This window comes from Pelmatolapia mariae, linkage group LG6 (assembly GCF_036321145.2).
Source record: "Pelmatolapia mariae isolate MD_Pm_ZW linkage group LG6, Pm_UMD_F_2, whole genome shotgun sequence".
NCBI classification, from domain to species: Eukaryota; Metazoa; Chordata; class Actinopteri; order Cichliformes; family Cichlidae; genus Pelmatolapia; species Pelmatolapia mariae.
In genome coordinates, this window is record NC_086232.1 from 855,133 (window position 1) to 874,491 (window position 19,359).

Consider the following 19,359-nt stretch of genomic DNA (forward strand, 5'->3'; position numbering starts at 1 on the left):
AAAGAGGAGTACGCAGAAAAAAAATCAGCTTTTTGTCACCTTTCAAAGCCATCAAATACCAAAGTGATGTGAAGCTGGTAAAGACTGAGAGTCTCAGTGGGAGAAATCATTTCTGATTTATTAGAGTTTGTAAGTACAAACCTGAGGGCTGAAGTAAAGTCGGTGTCCTGTAGGATCTGCTCATGGTCAGGTTTTCAGTGCGCTGCGTGCGCATGTTGGCTGAACGCTGAAGTTTAGCGAAACATTTCTGGGAACTGCTTTCAGAGGTGTGTGGTCAGAGAGGTGATGATCTTCACTGCCGCAGATGCTCATGTCCTCCATCTTTATAACCTGCCGCTGAGCGCATGTTTAAGTGACTTTTTCAGTAAAAAGTCTCACAGCTCTTCATCCTTTTGTTCAGCTCCAGTTGAACTTAGTTCACTTTGTAAACACAGCTCTGCCTTCAAACGTTTCAGGCTCCACACACCTGATGAGTGAATTCCTTTCTCAGTGCAGTCTTTGTCCGTTTGTCACCTGATAAGCTTTTTTATTGGCACTATACCTTTGTCCTCTGAGAGCTGTGAGCTCCCCATCCTCCTGCTGCTTTCTGACTTTCATTGTTTGATTTGTGGGTTCGTGTGAAATATCTCAGGTTTTGTGGTGTGAACAGACAGGTGTGTGTGCAGGGTTTGGATTGGCTCAGTCTGACACAGGTGCTCGGCTCTTTGTGAATATGTGAATTTAAGGCTGGAATGTGAGCTGTTACTGACACAGTTAAAGTCTCTACACACACACACACACACACACACACACACACACACACACACACACACACACACACACATTCCTCAGGTCATGTGACAGCTAATCCAGATCGGAGCATCTACGCTGCATTGACCTCAGATGAAACACATACGTTTTTGGATTGGGTTTGTAGATGTGTTATTTAATATTCTTAGACTTTAATCTCAGAGGAAATATCTGCAAGTTATTAAAAAATAAGTTGTGCCTCATTTCTTTTGTGATGGTCAGAGCAAATGTACTTGGAAACATCTTGATGCATGCTCAATCATCCAGGTAAGAAAATCCCCCAAAGTTGATTCTGTTCATCTGGACGTGCTGAAAACGCCACGTCCAGATGAACAGAATCAACCATTGAAGTGCTTGTAAATACATAGGTGGCAAAAACAGAGACTGTACAATGACATGGCAATGAGCACCTTCATTCTTCAGCGCAGTCTGTCTTTAAGTATCTCCAGGAATAATTCTTCAGACGTCTTGAGGGACATTAAAAGCTCTTTTTTAGGTCCAGGTAGTGGCAAGGACAGACTGCTAATGTCCTGCTGTGTATGCTGTCACTGCTTTAAAAACATGCACGTCAAAGTGTTAAGGAGAGGACCACTGCAAAGACCTCCTACGTATTAATGGAGTGACCATGTTGGAGCAGCAGGACACCATCAGCACCACCCTGGAGCAAAGCCATCGTGCTCCCAGCTCGCTCGTGTCCAAAGCTTCAGTGTCTGATCAAAGATTATTTCACTCTATAACATGTAAAATTAACTGTGACAGATACTGTAGTATTATAGTAACAATGAAAGTATTAAATATTTAATACTAATTATTATGAGCTCAGTGCAGAGTGCATAAACTTCATAGGCTGTGTCAGCCTCAATATCATTTGTGGCTTTTTTGGGGGGCGGGGCAAAGATAGCTCAGAAACAACGATGGTCAGAGTTGCTGACTGTAAACATACATGTTACTGCAGTCGTCTCTACAGAGAGACGTCCAGTCACAGTGTGGATGACACACAGAGCTCTGCCACACACTTTTAGACTGATGTGCTCAGATTTGCACACCCTGCTGAACACTCTCTTCACCCTCACACATCCATGTCGACTGCTCTACTCTCCCATTTCTGTCCCACAGCTGTTTGCTTTCCATCCCCCTGTTAAAACAAAAAGACCACACACATGGCTCAACAGGAAGTTGACGAGACACAGTCAAGGTCCAGCTCCAGTAAACTTCTGTCTTTTCACTTTATTTCAGACACAGAGAGCTGTTACTGGAGGAAGAACGAGTTATTTGCATATAGGACAGGACATGTATGAATGTTGGTTTTAACCCACAGGTAAAGCTAACAGTCAAAGAGCTTTAAGGAGCTGTGGCAAAATCTATCAATCAGAAGTTGGTGGTTTGATCCCCGGCCACGCCGGTCTGCACATCAGTGTGTCACTGGGTGAGATAGTGAACCCTGATGTGTTCATCATTACATCGAGTCCGAGTGGCTGGGTGGCTGGGTGACATGAGGCTCGAGTGGAAAAGCTTCCAGGTGCTGGTGGAGATTTAAACTCGGGGCGTGCTTTCCAAACTATATTCCTTTTTTAAATGTGCTGTGTTAGGACGTGTTTGATTTTATGGTTGTTCCATTTTCATGCAGAGTGACAGAATATCAACCAAAGGTTATGAGTTAATGTCTGCTCATTTAAACATTATGAATTTGTATTAACAGTTTTTCAGAGTGAAAGCATTAAACTAAAAGCTGCTCTCAGCCTCTGCTGCTGGGTTTCGCTCAGTGTGAAGATCTAATAGTAAGTGTGTAGTCGGACCCCACTAGCTCTTTTTCAAGCATCTCCATCTATCCATCACCACTCCCACCCCATAGCACGTCAGAGCGAGTAATATCCTGCTGCTTTGCTTCTCCAGTGTTTATGAGTCCTTTACATTTAATATGATGCCCGGGTTGAAAACCACAAGATGCAGTCTCCTGGCTCAGGTCCAGTGTTTGCTGCTGAGGAGGTTATCTGGGTTGTAGTTTGATCCTTGACAGTAAATGGAGGCTCTTTGGAGAGCCGGCACATCTGGAACATGGAAGAATGACACATTTGTCCTCCCAAACCAGATGTCACGTCTCAGGGTGCTTCCTCCCTGTGTCGTTCTCACACTGATAATGATGATCTCAGGGGTCAGGCATGTGTGATGTCAGCAACGTCCTGGCAAGTTTGCCCGGGGTACTGCTACAGCTCCTTAAACAGTACATGCAGTACTGCATGTTGAGCCAGGCTTTTAACAGCTCCGTACAGTGTCATCCAACATATCATGTTTTTCGGACCATAAGGCGCACTGTCGATGAACGGGTCTGTTTTCATACATAAGGCACACCGAATTATAAGGCGCATTAAGCGAAACAAAATCGGATAAAACTTTACTCAACTCATTCTTCTTGCTTCCTCCACTTCCGTACCATTGATTCGTTAATGCTGTATTCTATCACAGCTGCTCTATTCCCATGTTGTTGCAGTATATTAATGACTAACCTGGTATTGTGGATGGATTATCTCAGTTGTTCTCCTGACTGAAGTTTGGTCCGTTTACAGCATCCTGCCATGCGATTGCATTTGTCTCTAACCATCGGGAACCTTCACGTTAACTTTTATGGAGTGGAAAAAAGTTAGCGTTCATCCTCCAGCTTCACTGTGTTTATGCTAACATAGCTGTGTCGCTAACGATCACGTAGCACATCATTATATAGCAGCTAGCCCAACTTCAGTAACCCTACAAACGTCACTGCTGTTTAGTTTTCTGTCTTCATTTATGTTGGAAGTGATAGCAGAGCTGTACGTTTGAATTTTTCAGAAATCTCTCAGTCAGAACATGCTATATCATGTTTAGATGGAAGCTAGCGAGCTAACTTCCTGCTAACTTCTAACTCTGTTAAATGTAATAAATTCTGTTTTCATGGATGCCTGGATGTTAAAGTTAATTGTTACAGCAATGCTGATCATTTTATTAAAGATGAAAGAATTTAGACAGTTTTTAACTCTCAGTGATGCCGCAGTGTTCGTTTGACTTTGGGACCTGAAGTTTAGGACCCAGATTACTCTGTGAGGCTCCTGACTACGGTAGGCGTAATGCTCCGACAATCCATCAAGCAGTGCAGCTTCGTAGCTTACCAAAGTCGTACTAAAACATTTACCACATAAAGTCGGTTCAGGTCAGTAAGCACAACCAGAATTCATACATAAGGCGCACCAGATTATAAGCCGCACTGTCAATTTTTGTGAAAATGAAAAGATTTTACGTGCGCCTTATAGTGCGGAAAATACAGTAACTCAGACCCTAATGCCTGAGTCAGACATCTGCAGGAAACCTACACTGTAACTTAGTCGGAAACCATTTGCAAGCCTACGCTGGAACCTTCAGCATAACCTGACGGTGGCCTCCCGAGAACTGTAGCTGCACATCAGGTCAACATGGCCCACCGCTGCTGTTACCAGCCAGTTCAGCATCCTCAATTCCTCCACACATGAACACATCATTACACAAAGCATGAATGCTGACAGCGGCGTTGGACAGTTAGCTAGGTTACATCGTAGGCTCTACAAACAGTGTTACCAACTTAGCGACTTTGTTGCTATATTTAGCGAGTTTTCAGACCCCCTTTGGACTTTTTTGCACTGCTTTTACTGTTATGTTGTTTTGTGGGTCACAAGCTTTAAAAATATTTATAAACACACACACACACAGTAACTCCACCAGAGTGCCTATTTCGGGTCACTTTTGCCGGTCCAAGCCCGGGTAAAGGAGCAGGGTTGGAATTGTGACATTAAAAAAAACAATAATTGCTAAAAGAAATTTAATTTGTAGTTCTAAATAAATTCCAAATGCATTTAGGACGTTTTTAGCTCACTTTATGTCTCTTCCACGATGTTATTTTTCTCTCCTACAACGTAGGTTACAATTACATTAGCATGAACAATTATGCAAATTAGGCGATGATGTCTTCTAGCGACTTTTAGGACAGCCAATAGCGATTTTTCCTTACTGAGGAGTTGGCAACACTGTCTACAAAGGCTCCCTGCAGCAGCTGGGTCATGTGTTTTGGCCCAACATTGACCTCTTGTTACGATGGTGAGACCCAGGCAGCTGCCAGTTTAATCTCTCGCTCGCCTTGTCTTTATGTAACAAATGGTTTATTAGTGAGATGCAAATTATAAATGCAGCATTTTATCAGTGACATTTTGAAGAGCCATTTTCACCCTTGATTTTCCATCGCTGGGCTTTGCCTCAGTGTAACACACATCGGAAACAGTCTCATCCTGTAGTTCGGGTGATGCAGATGTCTTGGTATAGCCTGGAAGAGGCGGCGTGCTCACTACAGGTAGCATTTTGTGTACATTGGTACAATATGGCATATGATTTTAGCTACATACACTAATGATTACACACATACATACACTCATCATGTGCGTGATTGTCAGTTTCTTTGAACTGTTCGTTTTCTACGGTGGAGTGATTGCACAGCCAGCATCATTAATTACTTTGAAATGCTTGAGTTGGATTAAAATTTGGAGTTTCGCTAATCCAAACCGGGTCAAAAGTATATATACGGCTCAAATAGATGCATACACCCCCACTAATATTGGGTTAAACATCTCTTAGCACGTTGCACATGTAGCCATCAACAAGCTTGTGCATATTTCAGCCCGGATATGTGACGAGTCTTCTGGGCAGAAGACCACAGAGTTTGGGGGCGTCTAGAGGGACATTCCAGAACCTTAATGCTAGCTTGCTTTATCCATTCCATAAACAGTGTTGATGTGTGCTTGGGGTCGTTGTTCAGTTGGAACTCCCGACTGTGTCCAAGTTTCAATCGTCTAACTGTTGATTTGATGTGAAGTTGGGGAATTTGAAGGTAGTGCTCCTTCTTCATTATTCTGTTACTGCACAGTGTACCAGTGGCAGCAAACCAGTCCCAGAGCACAGTGCTACCACCAACATGCTTGACACTGGCAAGTCCATGACATGCTTTTAAATAGCATAGTGTTAAAGTCAGGAGAGGTGTCTTCTCAAAGTTCATTAGTAGATTCAGGAAATCACCACATCAGGACGTTACCAGCTGTGAGACTTTCTATTCTACCCGGGCTGTAGATCATCTGGGCACATGTCAGGCCCCATAAGTACTTTTGCACCAGCATCACCAGTGTTCAGTAAAAACACTACCTCCACCATCATCCTGTACACTACATGTAAGAAAGGGAAACTGCATAAAATATCTCAATTCTCAATGTTTTTGTGAGCATAATTTTAATATTCTGCTAAAGAGGCCTTACAAATAATAATCTTTAAATAAAGAAATTATCAGTATTTTCCTTAATGTTCCACTAGTAGAAATGAAATCAGAATTATTAAGAGAGTTGCTGCTCTGCTCATATTAAAATGGGCATGAAAAAACTACATGTATGAAGCCCCCCGCTGAAAAACTGATGCAGATTTAACACCTAAAAAAAGTGCTTTTACTTACAGTGTTTACATCAGAATAAAGTAGGGAATATGACATCAGTGGGTTGGTTAGTTGGTTGCTGCCAATACTAAGTCATGTTAGCTAACCAGTGAGAGCATGGAAGCACATTTCACTGAACTGGACACACACAGCTGTTTGTAGAGTTTCTCATCAGCCTCGTTCCTTTGCAGTGTGTTTAGCTGTTAGCTTGTTCAGACCAAAGCGTTGCTGTCTGCTCTGTGATGAAGGTGGGGCTTCTTCAGCGCTGCAGTGTCAGATACCTGCTGGGAGAGCAGCTCATGCATTTCTCTGAAGGAAGCCTGTCTCTGGGAGGAGGGTGTGATGGGGGAGGGTGGGGGAAAAGCTCCCCTGAAGACATAACTTTGCTGAGACCCTCTTTACAGAGGCACTCGAGCAATGTGGCTTTCCTCTTTGTCTCATGTTTCCTCTCCTCTTCCTGTCTCATCTGAAGGTTGCAGATATGTTTTCAACATTTCTGATGCTGGCTGCTTGTAAAGATATCAGACGTGCCTGCTCAGTCTGTGTTTTGTCTCTGCTGTTCTTTGATGATTATGTGACCTTCAAAGCTAAGATTGTCTTTGCTCACAAACGCACATTTAGGTTCGACTCAGCGCCAGTTATCTCAATCCCAGAGGTCACAAAGCAGTAGAGAAATGGATAGTTTTCATTCGTAGGTTTTGGATTGTTTCTGCATAAAGATGTAAAAAAAACCACCTGGAGCCCAAAATGTTCCAGTTAAAATAGATCAAAATCTTTACTGGGAATGTGACAGTACGAGACCATGCCACTGCTATGGGTAAACTCCACACTGACAGGTCAGATGGGGGAGTCGAACTTGGGACCTTTATCTGTGCAGATGATCAGTTAGCTGTTTGACAGCTACTCTTTTATGAGTTATGGAAATATAAGGAAGTTGGTGATTGGCCTATGATTAGCTAAGACAGCCGGGTCGGGTGATGGCTTTTTAAGTAATGATTTAACTATTTAAGGGCCTGTGTTTCGGTAGGTAATCATATTAAATACTGAAGCATTAATCAATGATGTGTTACTCTGTTAGTTACTTTCACAGAGTATAGAGAGCGCAGGTAGGATTTATTATAGTTGTGGACATATTTGCTCTACACCTCTAAGATTTCTACAGATTTAGTGTCAGCGTTAGCTCAAACGTTAAAGATGAAAGCAGGACATGGAGGTGACATTAGGAGTGTGTGTGTGTGCGCGTGTGTGTTGTACACATGGAGGTATGATGAACATGTACATATACAGTTTATTTCTGATGCAGTGAGTGTGTTGAAACAGGTCAGTGTGTTTTTGAGGGATTTTTACTGTCAGCTTGTTGATTAAATATTAAAATAATCCATAACATCAGAAACAAGAATAAAACCATGAATGAAAAATTTCATGATTTAGTTTCATTTCATTTAATTACCCAAACGTTTAGCAGTCTTTTCCCTCTGATGTCTGCTTGATAAAGTTCTTGATTGCTTAGTTTTGCTGCTGAGTGTTTCCCATGATGCACTCAGTGCTTCTTGTGTTCAGACAGCTCTCTGCATCAAGTGAGGATCTTATCTGGCTCTCTCCCACAGTCTGCCTTTGTCCTCCACTCATACCCAACCAGCCGCCCCTCCCTGAGCCTGGCTCTGCTGGAGGTCGCCATGTGTTTGCTCATAGGGAGTCATATGATTGTTGGGTTTTCTCTGTATTACTGTAGGGTCCTTACCTTACAGTACAAAGCGCCCTGAGGTGACTGTTGTTGTGATTTGGTGCTGTATAAATTAAACTGAATTAGTTTCCTTTTGGGTCGCACATCATCAGCTGTGAGCATCTCAGAATCAGAATCCTTTATCAGTGCTGAGGAAATAAGATAAGATAAGATAAGATAACCTTTATTAGTCCCACACGTGGGAAATTTGTTTTGTCACAGCAGGAAGTGGACAGTGCAAAAGTTATGAAGGACAATTAGAATAAAATAAAATAAGAATAAATACAGTACACAACTGTACAGAATAGAATAAAAATAGAATACTATATACAGTAGAATAAAATAGAATAAAATATACAATAGGATAAAAATAGAATACAAATGCTATATACAACAGAGTGAAAAATACAACGGTGCCAGAAAGATTATTGCACATTTGTGTTATTGCACATTTGTGGATGTGTGTGTTTGATCAGTTAAAGTCTTTGTTGTGGAGTCTGACAGCAGTGGGGAGGAAAGACCTGCGAAATCTCTCCGTCCCACACCGTGGGTGCCGCAGTCTCCCACTGAAGGAGCTGCTCAGTGCTGTCACAGTCTCATGCATGGGGTGGGAGATGTTGTCCAGCAGGGATGACAGCTTAGCCACCATTCTCCTGTCACTCACCACCTCCACTGGGTCCAGAGGGCATCCTAGAACAGAGCTGGCCCTTCGGATCAGCCTGTTCAGTCTCTTCCTGTCCCCAGAAGAGATGCTGCCGCCCCAGCAGACCACACCATAAAAGATGGCTGAGGCCACCACAGAGTCATAGAAGGTCTTCAGGAGTGGGCCCTCCACTCCAAACGACCTGAGTCTCCGCAGCAGGTACAGCCTGCTCTGCCCTTTCCTGTAGAGGGCGTCTGAATTATGAGTCCAGTCCAGTTTGTTGTTCAGATGAACACCAAGGTACCTGTAGCTGTCCACAGTCTCAATGTCCATACCTTGGATGTTCAGTGGATGCAGTGGAGGATGTTTGTGCCTGCGGAAGTCTACCACCAGCTCCTTGGTTTTACTGGCATTGATCTGGAGGTAGTTCAGCTGGCACCAGTCCACAAAGTCCTGAGTCAGTCCTCTGTACTCCTTGTCGTCCCCATCAGTGATGAGGCCGACTATAGCAGAGTCATCAGAGAACTTCTGCAGGAAGCACTGGGTGGAGTTGTGGGAGAAGTCTGCAGTGTAGATGGTGAAGAGGAACGGAGCCAGAACCGTTCCCTGTGGGGCCCCCGTACTGCAGACGAAATGATGTGGTCAAAGTTCCTCCTGGACAGTAAGAACAGTAACGAACACTAAAACAGGCTGCATGCCGGCTGACACATGAAAGATGCATGTTTGTAAAGCCTCGTGCCTTGTTGGAGGTTTTTGATAAACGGCTGACAGATCTGGTTTGTCTCATTGTTGTATGCAACAGTGAATGCAAACCTGTGTCGCAGCACAGCTACGGTGAAATTCTGCTTTACTTTGTTAAAAATGCTAAAGGTGACAGTGGTTTAGTGACTGATCGTCAGGTTTGGGAAAGAATCTGAATCTGTTGCACTAAGAACTGAACAGATGATGAACAGCCTGTGAGACACGATGTTGGGAAGGTTTAACTGTGAGAATGAGATAAAATCACAGAGCAACAGGACAACTTTATATGAAGCGCGTAGTGTGTACTGGCTGTTTGACAAATGAATATAACTTAGAGAGAGGTATGCAAAGCAGTTTGTGTTCTATGTCTCGTCATATAATATGCAGAAGGCATATGATGCATATTAAAGCTCAGTCACAGCGGGGGCCTGGGCCTCTCTAGGTTTATCTCCTGTTGTAGAAATCCTGCATCAGTCACCAGCATTGCTCATATTTTGAAACCTAAACAAACGAGTGATTGTCTCATTATCTGAACTGATTATTACGACGTATTTTTGCTATTTTGTCTGCATTTACTGCCTTGTCCTTGAAAGGAGACTGCACTCGGTTCACGGTGGTCTGGCCTCACACGGTCACGATTCGCGTTAATCTTTCTTTTCTGAATGAATGGGAATTATTTGTGTGGAATTCCTGGGACTGACAGAGGAGAATAGCAGTAAGAGAACTCTGTGCACTCTGCTTACAGTTTGTGCTGAATAAGCAAATCATTCATTTAAATAATCCTAAGTTATCATTCTTAGAATAACTGTAGCACAGGGTTTGTTTGTCTTAGCTTTGAGAAACTTATGATAATGACGGAGCATCAACAGTCCTCACTCAGTTACTGCCTCATGAAATTTAATCAGACAGTACTGGACCGCGTTTATAGTTCAGACCTCAGGATTGTGGGAAATGTCCAGATTGGTCATCAGTAAAAACATTTAACCTTGAAATAAAATCATACATTCTCACAATAACTAAAATCTGAGGTGCATAAATGCACTGTGTGATTTCACATGAAATATGAGGTGAAAGAACCTGATCCTCCTGTTTCAGATCAACACCAATGGGTTTGTGGCTGTTGCCGAGCCTCCCGCTGAGGAGAAATACCTGGGGAAGATGCCCAGTGAGTTTAAAATGATTGCAGTCCTTCTGGGAGACCTGGACAACAGTGACGGACAAGGCAAGGTGTACTTCAGGCATGACAGCACCCCCAATATCCTGGGTCGAGCCGCTGACCACATCAGGCAGGGTTTCCCAGATGGTAAGGTAGAGAAGCCCACCAACACCTTCATTGTTACCTGGGAGAACATGGCTGCCCAGGGGACATCTGGACGAGGAGACCAACTGGACACTAAGGTGAGGATTTCAATTTCTCTCAATTAGATGGTATGTATTAATTTTTTTATATATATATATATTATATACTTTTATTTCCTAATTTATTCTGAATGTATTTTCCTTAGTGTAGAAAAACTGATTGTTTTTTTTAGTTCTACGGCATAGACACTCATTCTACCCCGTCTCTGTCGAAGTCAGTTTTTTATCACCAAATCACAACAACAGTCGCCTCAGGGCGCTTTATACTGTAAGGTAGAACCTACAGTAACACATACAGGGAAATCCCAACAATCATATGACCCCCTATGAGCAAGCACTTTGGCAACAGTGGGAAGGAAAAACTCCCTTTTAACAGGAAGAAACCTCCAGGCTCAGGGAGGGGCGGGGCCATGATGGGAGAGAGACAGGACATGGTGTGGAAAATAAGTGATGATTAAATGTAGAGTGGTGTATAAACACACAGTGAGCAAAAACACACACAAACCCACCCAGAATGAAAAATAAGCAGTGGTGTGGATATAAATGGGAATTTCTTCTTAAAAACATGTTATTTTGCACTTTCAGAGAATCACCTTCCAGCTGGTTGTGGCCTACACAGCATCATCTGCCTGGGCCATCCTCTTGTACCCCAGGAACGGCCTGCAGTTTCTCTACACATCAATAGGAGGAGAAAGAAAGCTGCTCGAGTCTTGCTTCAATGAAGGCCTGGTGGGCTGGTTCTGGAGAAAACAGGGGCTGTACTTCCGCCTTACCTCTGATGACGAGGCCTCCATCAGCCAACTTACCAAGTATGACCGCTGCTGATGTTTTTTCTATAGTGGAACTGAAAATGTGAAGTCTGTGTTTGTACATGGTGCTGTGATAAAGTGTTCGCTCCCTTCCTGGTGTATTTGTCACGCTAATGTTTCAGAACAAACAAGTTTTAATGTTTGACAAAGAAAACCTGAGTAAATCCAAAATCCTGTTAAAGAAGCGGTCCAAACCTACTCTGTGGCGCCTTAATCAAATGTCTGAAACATCATCAGTCCCACTCTTTGCAGGATTGTTTGAATTGAGGCACAATGGAGGGTTTGTCAGCCTGGTCTGTTTAAGGTCATAGCACAGCATTTCACTCTGATTGAAGTCCAGACTTTCATCAGGCCTCTTCAAAACCTTCATTTTGAGGTTTTTTGTTTGGAGCCGTTCACAGGTGGACTTGCTGCTGTGTTTTGCATCATTGTTGATGCCCAAATGTGCTCGAGCTTCGGTAAACGATGATCGGATGTTTTCCATCAGGACTTTCTGGCAGAGAGCAGAATTCACGATTCCATCAATTACAGCAAGTCGACCCGGTGCTGAAGCAGCAGGCAGCCCCCGACCATCACACTGTTGCTATGATGAGCTTTTTAGAAAATGCTGTTAGTTTTGGAGCAGATGTAACCGGACACAAGCCTGCCAGGAAGTTTGGCTTTTGTCTCGTCAGTCCACATATTTACCCAAACATTTTGGAGATAATCAAGAAGTTTCTTGTGTTTCTTTTGGTCAGCAGTGGTATTCTCCTCAGTTCTCTAATGGATGCCATCTTTCCCAGTCTCTTTCTTATTGTTGAACTTTGACCTTGACTACAGTAAGGAAAGCCTACATTTCTTCAGATGTTGTTCTGACAGTTACTTTTTCACATAGAGCCAAGATGGTTTGGATCAGTTGTTTTTTTTCGATAATCAATGAAATCATATTTAAAAATACTGGCGACCTCTGACCTTGAGGATGATGTCACTGAGATTCATCTTCCAAGACATTTAGTAGATGCACCTGGTATCAGTGTCAAGCACCTGTATTGCCTCGTTCTTGAGTTATCACAAAGTTGCATGTCCCGCCCGCCGGGGTGATGACACCACCCCATCGATGTGTCATGGCCGACGGGTAGAAGCTCAAATTTAAAAAATAAATAAATAAAATGAAGAAGAGAGCAAATCCCAAAAGGTTGAGTCTTTTCATCTGGATGTTTTCAGTAGGAGAAACGTTTCATCATCATCAGTCTCAGCTGACTGCAGGTTTCCAACCTTATAAACAGGACATCTGCACAATGACTGAAACCAGCCCACTGAATGAACACTGGGCTGGGAGTGACGTCCCAGAACAGAATCCATTTGACTGGTGATTGAGCGTGCATCCAGACAAGAGAGGAAACACCTTTTCACAGAGCTGTAGGCTTTATTTAAGCAAAATCAAAGTTCCAATAGTCCTTGTAATTAAGTTCTGAAATACACTTTACTTTACTTTACTTTACTTTATTGATTTATACAGCACTCTTCACAGGATAAAAACCACAAAGTGCTTCACAATAATATAAAACAGTAGAATCAAACATACAGCACAAATCTGATTAAAAGCCAGTCTCAATAAATGAGTCTTAAGATGATGTTTAAAAGAATAAATACAATCCAGGCAACGCAGACATGGAGGGAGAGCGTTCCACAACCTGAGGGCGCTGCTCTAACAGATCACCTCTGGTTTTAAAACGTGTTCGGGGAACTACCAACAGCCTTAGGTTAGATGATCTCAGGCTGCGAGAGGGAGCGTGAGGCTTTAAAAGTCAGTACCAAGATTTTAAAATGAATTCTAAAATGTACTGGAAGCCAGTGTAATGAGCGTAACACTGGTGTAATGGGCGCGACACCGGTGTAACGGGCGCGACACCGGTGGAACGGGCGCGACACCGGTGTAACGGGCGCGACACCGGTGTAACGGGCGCGACACCGGTGGAACGGGCGCGACACCGGTGGAACGGGCGCGGCACCGGTGTAACGGGCGCGACACTGGTGTAATGTGCTCTCTTGTTCGTGTCTTTGTTAAAAGCCTTGCTGCAGCATTCTGGACTGACTGGAGACGCTCACGATTCTTTTTGCTACGTCTTTTGCTACAATACATCTTAGAAATGCTGTCTGTCATTTCTAGTTTCCACTTCATTAGTTTGATTTTCACTGTCGTCCACTTTAGAAACATTTCATGTTATTCTTTATCCAACCAGAAAGACCAACGCAGCACAGAGTGGAGTTTGGGTGTACAAGATTGGATCCTCCCCGTTCTTCGTTGAGATCGAACCAGGGAAAGTGACTAGCTCTCCTGAGAATGAGGGTGTTACTAAGCCTCCTGTGACCATGTTACCAGCACAGACTGATGATCATGTGGGGGTGGACTTCTTGACCTATACAACCCAGGGGATGAAGACAGCTGGAACAGAGCATCCATCTGAGACCCCCAGCAGCTACCAAACCGGTTATCCAGAAACCGTCACACCAGGAAACACAACGCTGAAAACTCAGGAGCCCCACTTTGTGGAATCAGACACTATTGCACCAGCACCCACCAGCACTGGGACAATTCAACGAATACATCCAACTGAGCAACATCAGACTGAAACCAGATACACCACCTCTGAGACTTTGCAACCAAGACACACCACTCCTGCGCCCAGTGAACCCAGATACACTACAGAGAAGCCGGGGCTGCAACAGCGGCACGTACCAGCACCACCGCGTTCAGCTCCACAGCATCCTCAGATCGTTGTGGTCGATGAAGATTTGGATGTGAACGGTAGAGTTCAATAACAGGACGTTTGTGTTTTATTTTTCTTTGGGAGTCATAGTTTCATTTTCCGGCCTGCCTTCTTTTGTTCCTTTCACAGTGTTTGCATACAATTTGGAGACGTGTGCCCACAACAGGCACAAATGCTCAGCTTTTGCTGACTGCCGAGATCACAGCAGGGGGTATTGCTGCCACTGCAGGCCTGGTTATTATGGGAATGGGAAGGACTGTGTTGCAGAAGGTAAGAAGAACTAAGTTCCTTATCAGTGAAGCTATCGATTATTTTAATAACAGGAAAGCAGCTTTGGTCATTTCTTATTGTGTAAGATGGGGCAGTCTAAGCTTTCCAAACTGAGGCTTTTTTTCTCTAATAAAGCTTCTTTAAAAGCATTAAAACTTGGTAAATGTCATGTAGATATTATTCCATTTGTCTATATTTATCAGGATTTTTCGTAGGAAAAAAGCTGACTGAAGATAAAAGAAACAATAAAATGATTTAATGGAGAAGTTGTTTTTCAGGCAAACCCCAGAGGATGAATGGAAAAGTGAACGGCCAAGTGTTTGTGGGAAACTTACCTTCACCGATAAGGCTCACTAACAACGATTTGCACTCATACGTGGTAGCCAATGATGGACGGGCCTATGTGGCCATCAGCAACATCCCCGACAGTGTGGGGCCCTCCCTGCAGCTTCTGTCCTCACTGGGGGGAGTCATCGGCTGGGCCTTTGCCTTGGAACAGCCCGGCTACGAGAATGGATTCAGTCTCATTGGTAAGGGTGCAGGTTGATGATGATCTTTGTGGAAAGCTGCATCAATTTGTCCCTCATGTGCTCACAAAACTGCTCAGAACTGCAAAGACTCTGGGCCTCTAGAGCCTGGGAACAGCTCTGTTAAATACTGTAACTGTAATGTTGGGGGTATCATGTTTGTTACTGATGCAGAAAGCCCAAAACAGATTCAGATATGATTCCATTCATGCTGAGCTCACTGTGAGCTGGAAGCAGCAAACCTCAGTGGTGGTTCTGTGGGAAAATCCCTGCAGATCAGCAGCTTCTGAAACACTCAGTGCCAGCCTGGCGCCAACAACCACACACGGTGGTTTACATCAGACTGTCTTCTTCATTCTGACGCTCAGTTTGCACTTAATGCACTTTGCACTCAGTAGGTTGTCTTTGCCTAAATGCATTGAATTGTCATATGATGGACGGTTAGATATGTGCATTAACAAGCATTTGAGCAGGTGTACCTTATAAAGTGGCTGGTCACTGCTTATCCATCTCCTGGATTTCTTCATCCACCCTCTTAGACAGCAGCCTGTGACGGTTGTTCCTCTTCCGTGTGTTTTCACATTCCTGTAGGCGGGGTGTTTTCCCGACAGGCCGATGTGGTCTTCCAGCCGGGCAACGAGCGTCTGAGCATCAAGCAAGAGTTTAAAGGCATCGATGAACACGATCACCTGGTGATGAGCACAGACCTGGATGGACGTCTGCCGGCTGTCCTGTTAGGCTCCACTGTCCAGATCGAGCCATACAAGGAGATTTACCAGTACAACAGAAACTGTAAGGCCAGCAGCTCACTGTCTGACACTAATCTCATCACGCAGTGAGGGTCTAACAGTCCACTTTTCTGTTTTCAATCTTTCAGTGTAAAACAGCCAAATCAAAGTTTCAGGACATTAAAAGATTCATTTCCTGTCCCACTGAAGGTAGCTCAATGCTCTACCAGCTCAATGCTAAAGTATTTCTTCTCCTCTTTCTAGTCATCATCTCCTCCTCCAGCCGCAACTACACCATCACCTCTCCTGATGGAGATGTCCAGACGAGAAGCTACCAGTGGCGTCAGTCCATCGTCTTTCAGACCTGCCCGTATGATGAGGCTGGGTGGGCGGGGGCAACGCTGACCACCCAGCAGCTCAGTGTAGACCAAATCTTTGTGATGTTTGACGCTAACAACCACCTTATCCGCTACGCCATGAGCAACAGAATTGGTCCCATCCACAGTATGTTACACATCCACATATGTAACCGTGTGTGTGTCTGTGAGTGCGTATGTTGGAGCACCACCACTAATTGCATTGATTTTTGAGTCACCAGTGACTCTACTGGTGACCTGTCCAGGGTGTACCCTGCCTCTCGCCCTAAGATAGCTGGGATAGGCTCCACCAGAAGTGGATGGATGGATTTGGTTAAGAAGTTACTCAGTAAGATGTACAGGTGCCATGAGTTAGTGCTACATAACAGACAAACAAAACTAGAATCTGACTGAGCGAAAATGAAACAAACGTCTTCGAAGGCCTGTAGCAAAGAGTGAGGTGTGGTTCCATTAAAATACCAGAAATGAACCAAAAGCACAAACATGGCTGAGCTGTAGGAAAAAGGTGGACGTAGCACTGTTGTATTTAACAAACCAGGATAAGTCGTTCATGTTTCCACTGATCACTCACACAGACTCAGAGTGTGTGATAGAAATCAGAGACACAGGTGACACTAATCTTTTCAGCATTTCTTTTCCTGCTGAAATGGGCTGTAAAAATATTCCTGATGTAACCTGGAAGGACGAGGCCACAGTCTCTGTCAAATGTGTTAAACCTGCCTCAGAGTTTGTTTTATTTTACAGCCAACCTGACGTCTCGTTTATGGATGGACCCTACAGAGGCTCAAAGTTTAGCCTCTACATATTTACTGAACAGCATTTGGAGGCTGTGATTATTAGTACTTGAGTTCTTGGCACAAACAACAGTGATGAAAAAATCTGCCTCTGTGAATGTGTGGTGTATTTATTTTAGTTCCACACGTGTCACAGATGCAGACAGCACAGGTCAGCGAGCAGACTCATGCTGAAGGTCATAGAAGGTTTCCCACATTGTCCGGGACAGTCACAGTGAAGCGGTGCGTGTTGTTACTCCGAGGAATGTTCGGAAACACATATCCAATAGTTTAAACCCTCAGCGCTGTTGCAGTGGGACATCGGAGGAAGGTAAACAGTAATCTGAGCCTGGCTCTGTTTCCTCAGCTGCAATCAGAGAGGCCGTGAGAGTGCTGCAGGCAGGGGGCGAAGATCAGCGGCTGATGTCAACAAGATACCAACCTGGGCTGGGGGTGGGGGTTGGGGGAGGGGCAGGTTTGAGGTAAATATGCAGGTGAGGTTGGTTGGAGAAGCTCGGGGGTTTTAGAGTTATACAAGCAAACAACATTGAGCTGGGCTTTGTTGGCAAACAGCAGAGCATCTGGGACGTGTTTCCTGCCAGGAGCTCCGCCCAGCTGCACGAGTCGTGAATGACAGCAGTCAGTGAGTGAACCACAGATTAGTTTTTATCCATTAATCCTTTAATCATGAAGAAGGAAGAGAGCAGCAGTCTCCTACAACATGCATGTCTCGATATTCCACCAAAATATCCCCAAAATATTTAAATTCTCATTTCTGCAAACTCGACAAACAAACGCAGATTTTCCTTAAATACTTTGAGGGACTGAATAACAGAGCAGCTGTGATGTTACACAACAGCTGTACTTCGTGTGTTCACATCAAATATCAAGAAACACTCAGGAATTCAGTAATTAGTGGTGACGTCGCGGTGGTTAGGTCCATCTTTTATATACAGTCTATAGATGTTTGTGTTGCTGACAGTGAAAACGAAGCGTCTCTCTGTGACCAGGCAGACGAGAACTGTCACAGAGTGAAACTGTCTGTAACAGATGGCAGAGCTTTCTAACACTAACACATGTAACATATGTGTGCATGCATGTTTGTTGATTTTATTGGTAAACAATGTGCAGGTGACACAGCTCATTGTCTGTAATATTTAATGGAAATGTGTTGAGTCCATATTCTCTCTTGCTGCCTCGCTTCTTACTGTGCTGGTGGTTTAGCGTGAGTGCTACTTTCTGGAGACACTGGATCTATTCTCAGGGTTGTCATTATCTGGTTGACCTTCAGGGTTTGTTGCCAAACTGCACAAATTTTCCACCGTGTGTGATGTCAAGCAGAATATTGAAGAGGAGATGTGTAAATCTGTTGGCATATAGATCATGTAGCTGCAGGCCAAAGAAGACATGAGCTGCCACTAATTAACGTGGTTGGACTGTGGGTGGTTCAGGTGCAGCGTATGGATCTTTTCTGCTCTGTGTGTGTGGGACTGTGTCACATAGAGTCACATACATTGTTTCTGACTGGAGGTGTGTCTAATTTTCTGACAGGCAGTCTTCTGGAGCAGAATCCATGTTTCAGCGGTCGACACGGCTGCGACATTAACGCTGTCTGTACACCTGGCGAGGGCGTCCGGTTCAGCTGTGAATGCACAGCTGGTTTCGCTGGAGATGGACGATATTGCCACGGTAACAAACCCACACTTGGTCACATGAGCAGTGCTGAAAATGGGAAAGAACTACAAAACAGATGAGAGAATAATTTCAAAAATGTGACAGTCACATGGAAACGGTCCATAGTAGCAAAATGATGATCGGAACCTGGATTACATTTAATCTGAGCGTCTACAAGCAGCACATGGAGCAGAGATTATGTCATGTGGCAGTAACATTACATATATGTTGTTGGCAGATATTGACGAGTGCAGAGAGACTCCTTCAGTGTGTGGACCCAACGCCGTCTGCAGTAATCAGCCTGGAAGTTTCCGCTGCGAGTGCTCCACCGGCTTTGTGTTCGCCAGTGATGGAAAGACGTGTGTCGGTGGGTTTAGAGTGTGTGTGTGTGTGTGTGTGTGTGTGTGTGTGTGTGTGTGTTGACAGCTGGGGGGTATCTGGTTCCTGTGGGTGAGTATGACTTTGTTGCACATACAGATGTTCCTAAAGCTGACAACAGACATGAACAATAACGATCTGTCCAGCACAGACGAGATGTTTCCTGCCTGGTCTGTAGTGACGAGATGTGACTGCTTCAGCCTAAAATGATGATGCTGTCGGGTTCGTTGGTTGGACCTTGTCCCTCTGATGGGATATTGTAATGTAGGATGTGTTTAAATATAATAGTTTGGATGGTTAATGAGTGCTGTGGAATTTTAGCTTCGTAAGTCAAATACTCTTCAAGGT

General features: G+C 44.1%; 1 protein-coding gene across 1 annotated transcript in view; it reads left to right on the forward strand.

The window, feature by feature from the left end:
• The window catches only part of LOC134628833 (nidogen-1-like), a 38,558-nt gene that overhangs the window by 409 nt on the left and 18,790 nt on the right, over nucleotides 1-19,359 (forward strand). Inside the window, exons 2-10 of the mRNA XM_063475605.1 lie at nucleotides 10,462-10,764; nucleotides 11,311-11,534; nucleotides 13,757-14,322; nucleotides 14,414-14,554; nucleotides 14,833-15,084; nucleotides 15,673-15,873; nucleotides 16,074-16,313; nucleotides 18,511-18,648; nucleotides 18,872-19,000. Of these exons, the coding sequence (XP_063331675.1) occupies nucleotides 10,462-10,764; nucleotides 11,311-11,534; nucleotides 13,757-14,322; nucleotides 14,414-14,554; nucleotides 14,833-15,084; nucleotides 15,673-15,873; nucleotides 16,074-16,313; nucleotides 18,511-18,648; nucleotides 18,872-19,000 (2,194 nt within the window). The remainder of the gene's footprint in view (nucleotides 1-10,461; nucleotides 10,765-11,310; nucleotides 11,535-13,756; nucleotides 14,323-14,413; nucleotides 14,555-14,832; nucleotides 15,085-15,672; nucleotides 15,874-16,073; nucleotides 16,314-18,510; nucleotides 18,649-18,871; nucleotides 19,001-19,359) is intronic.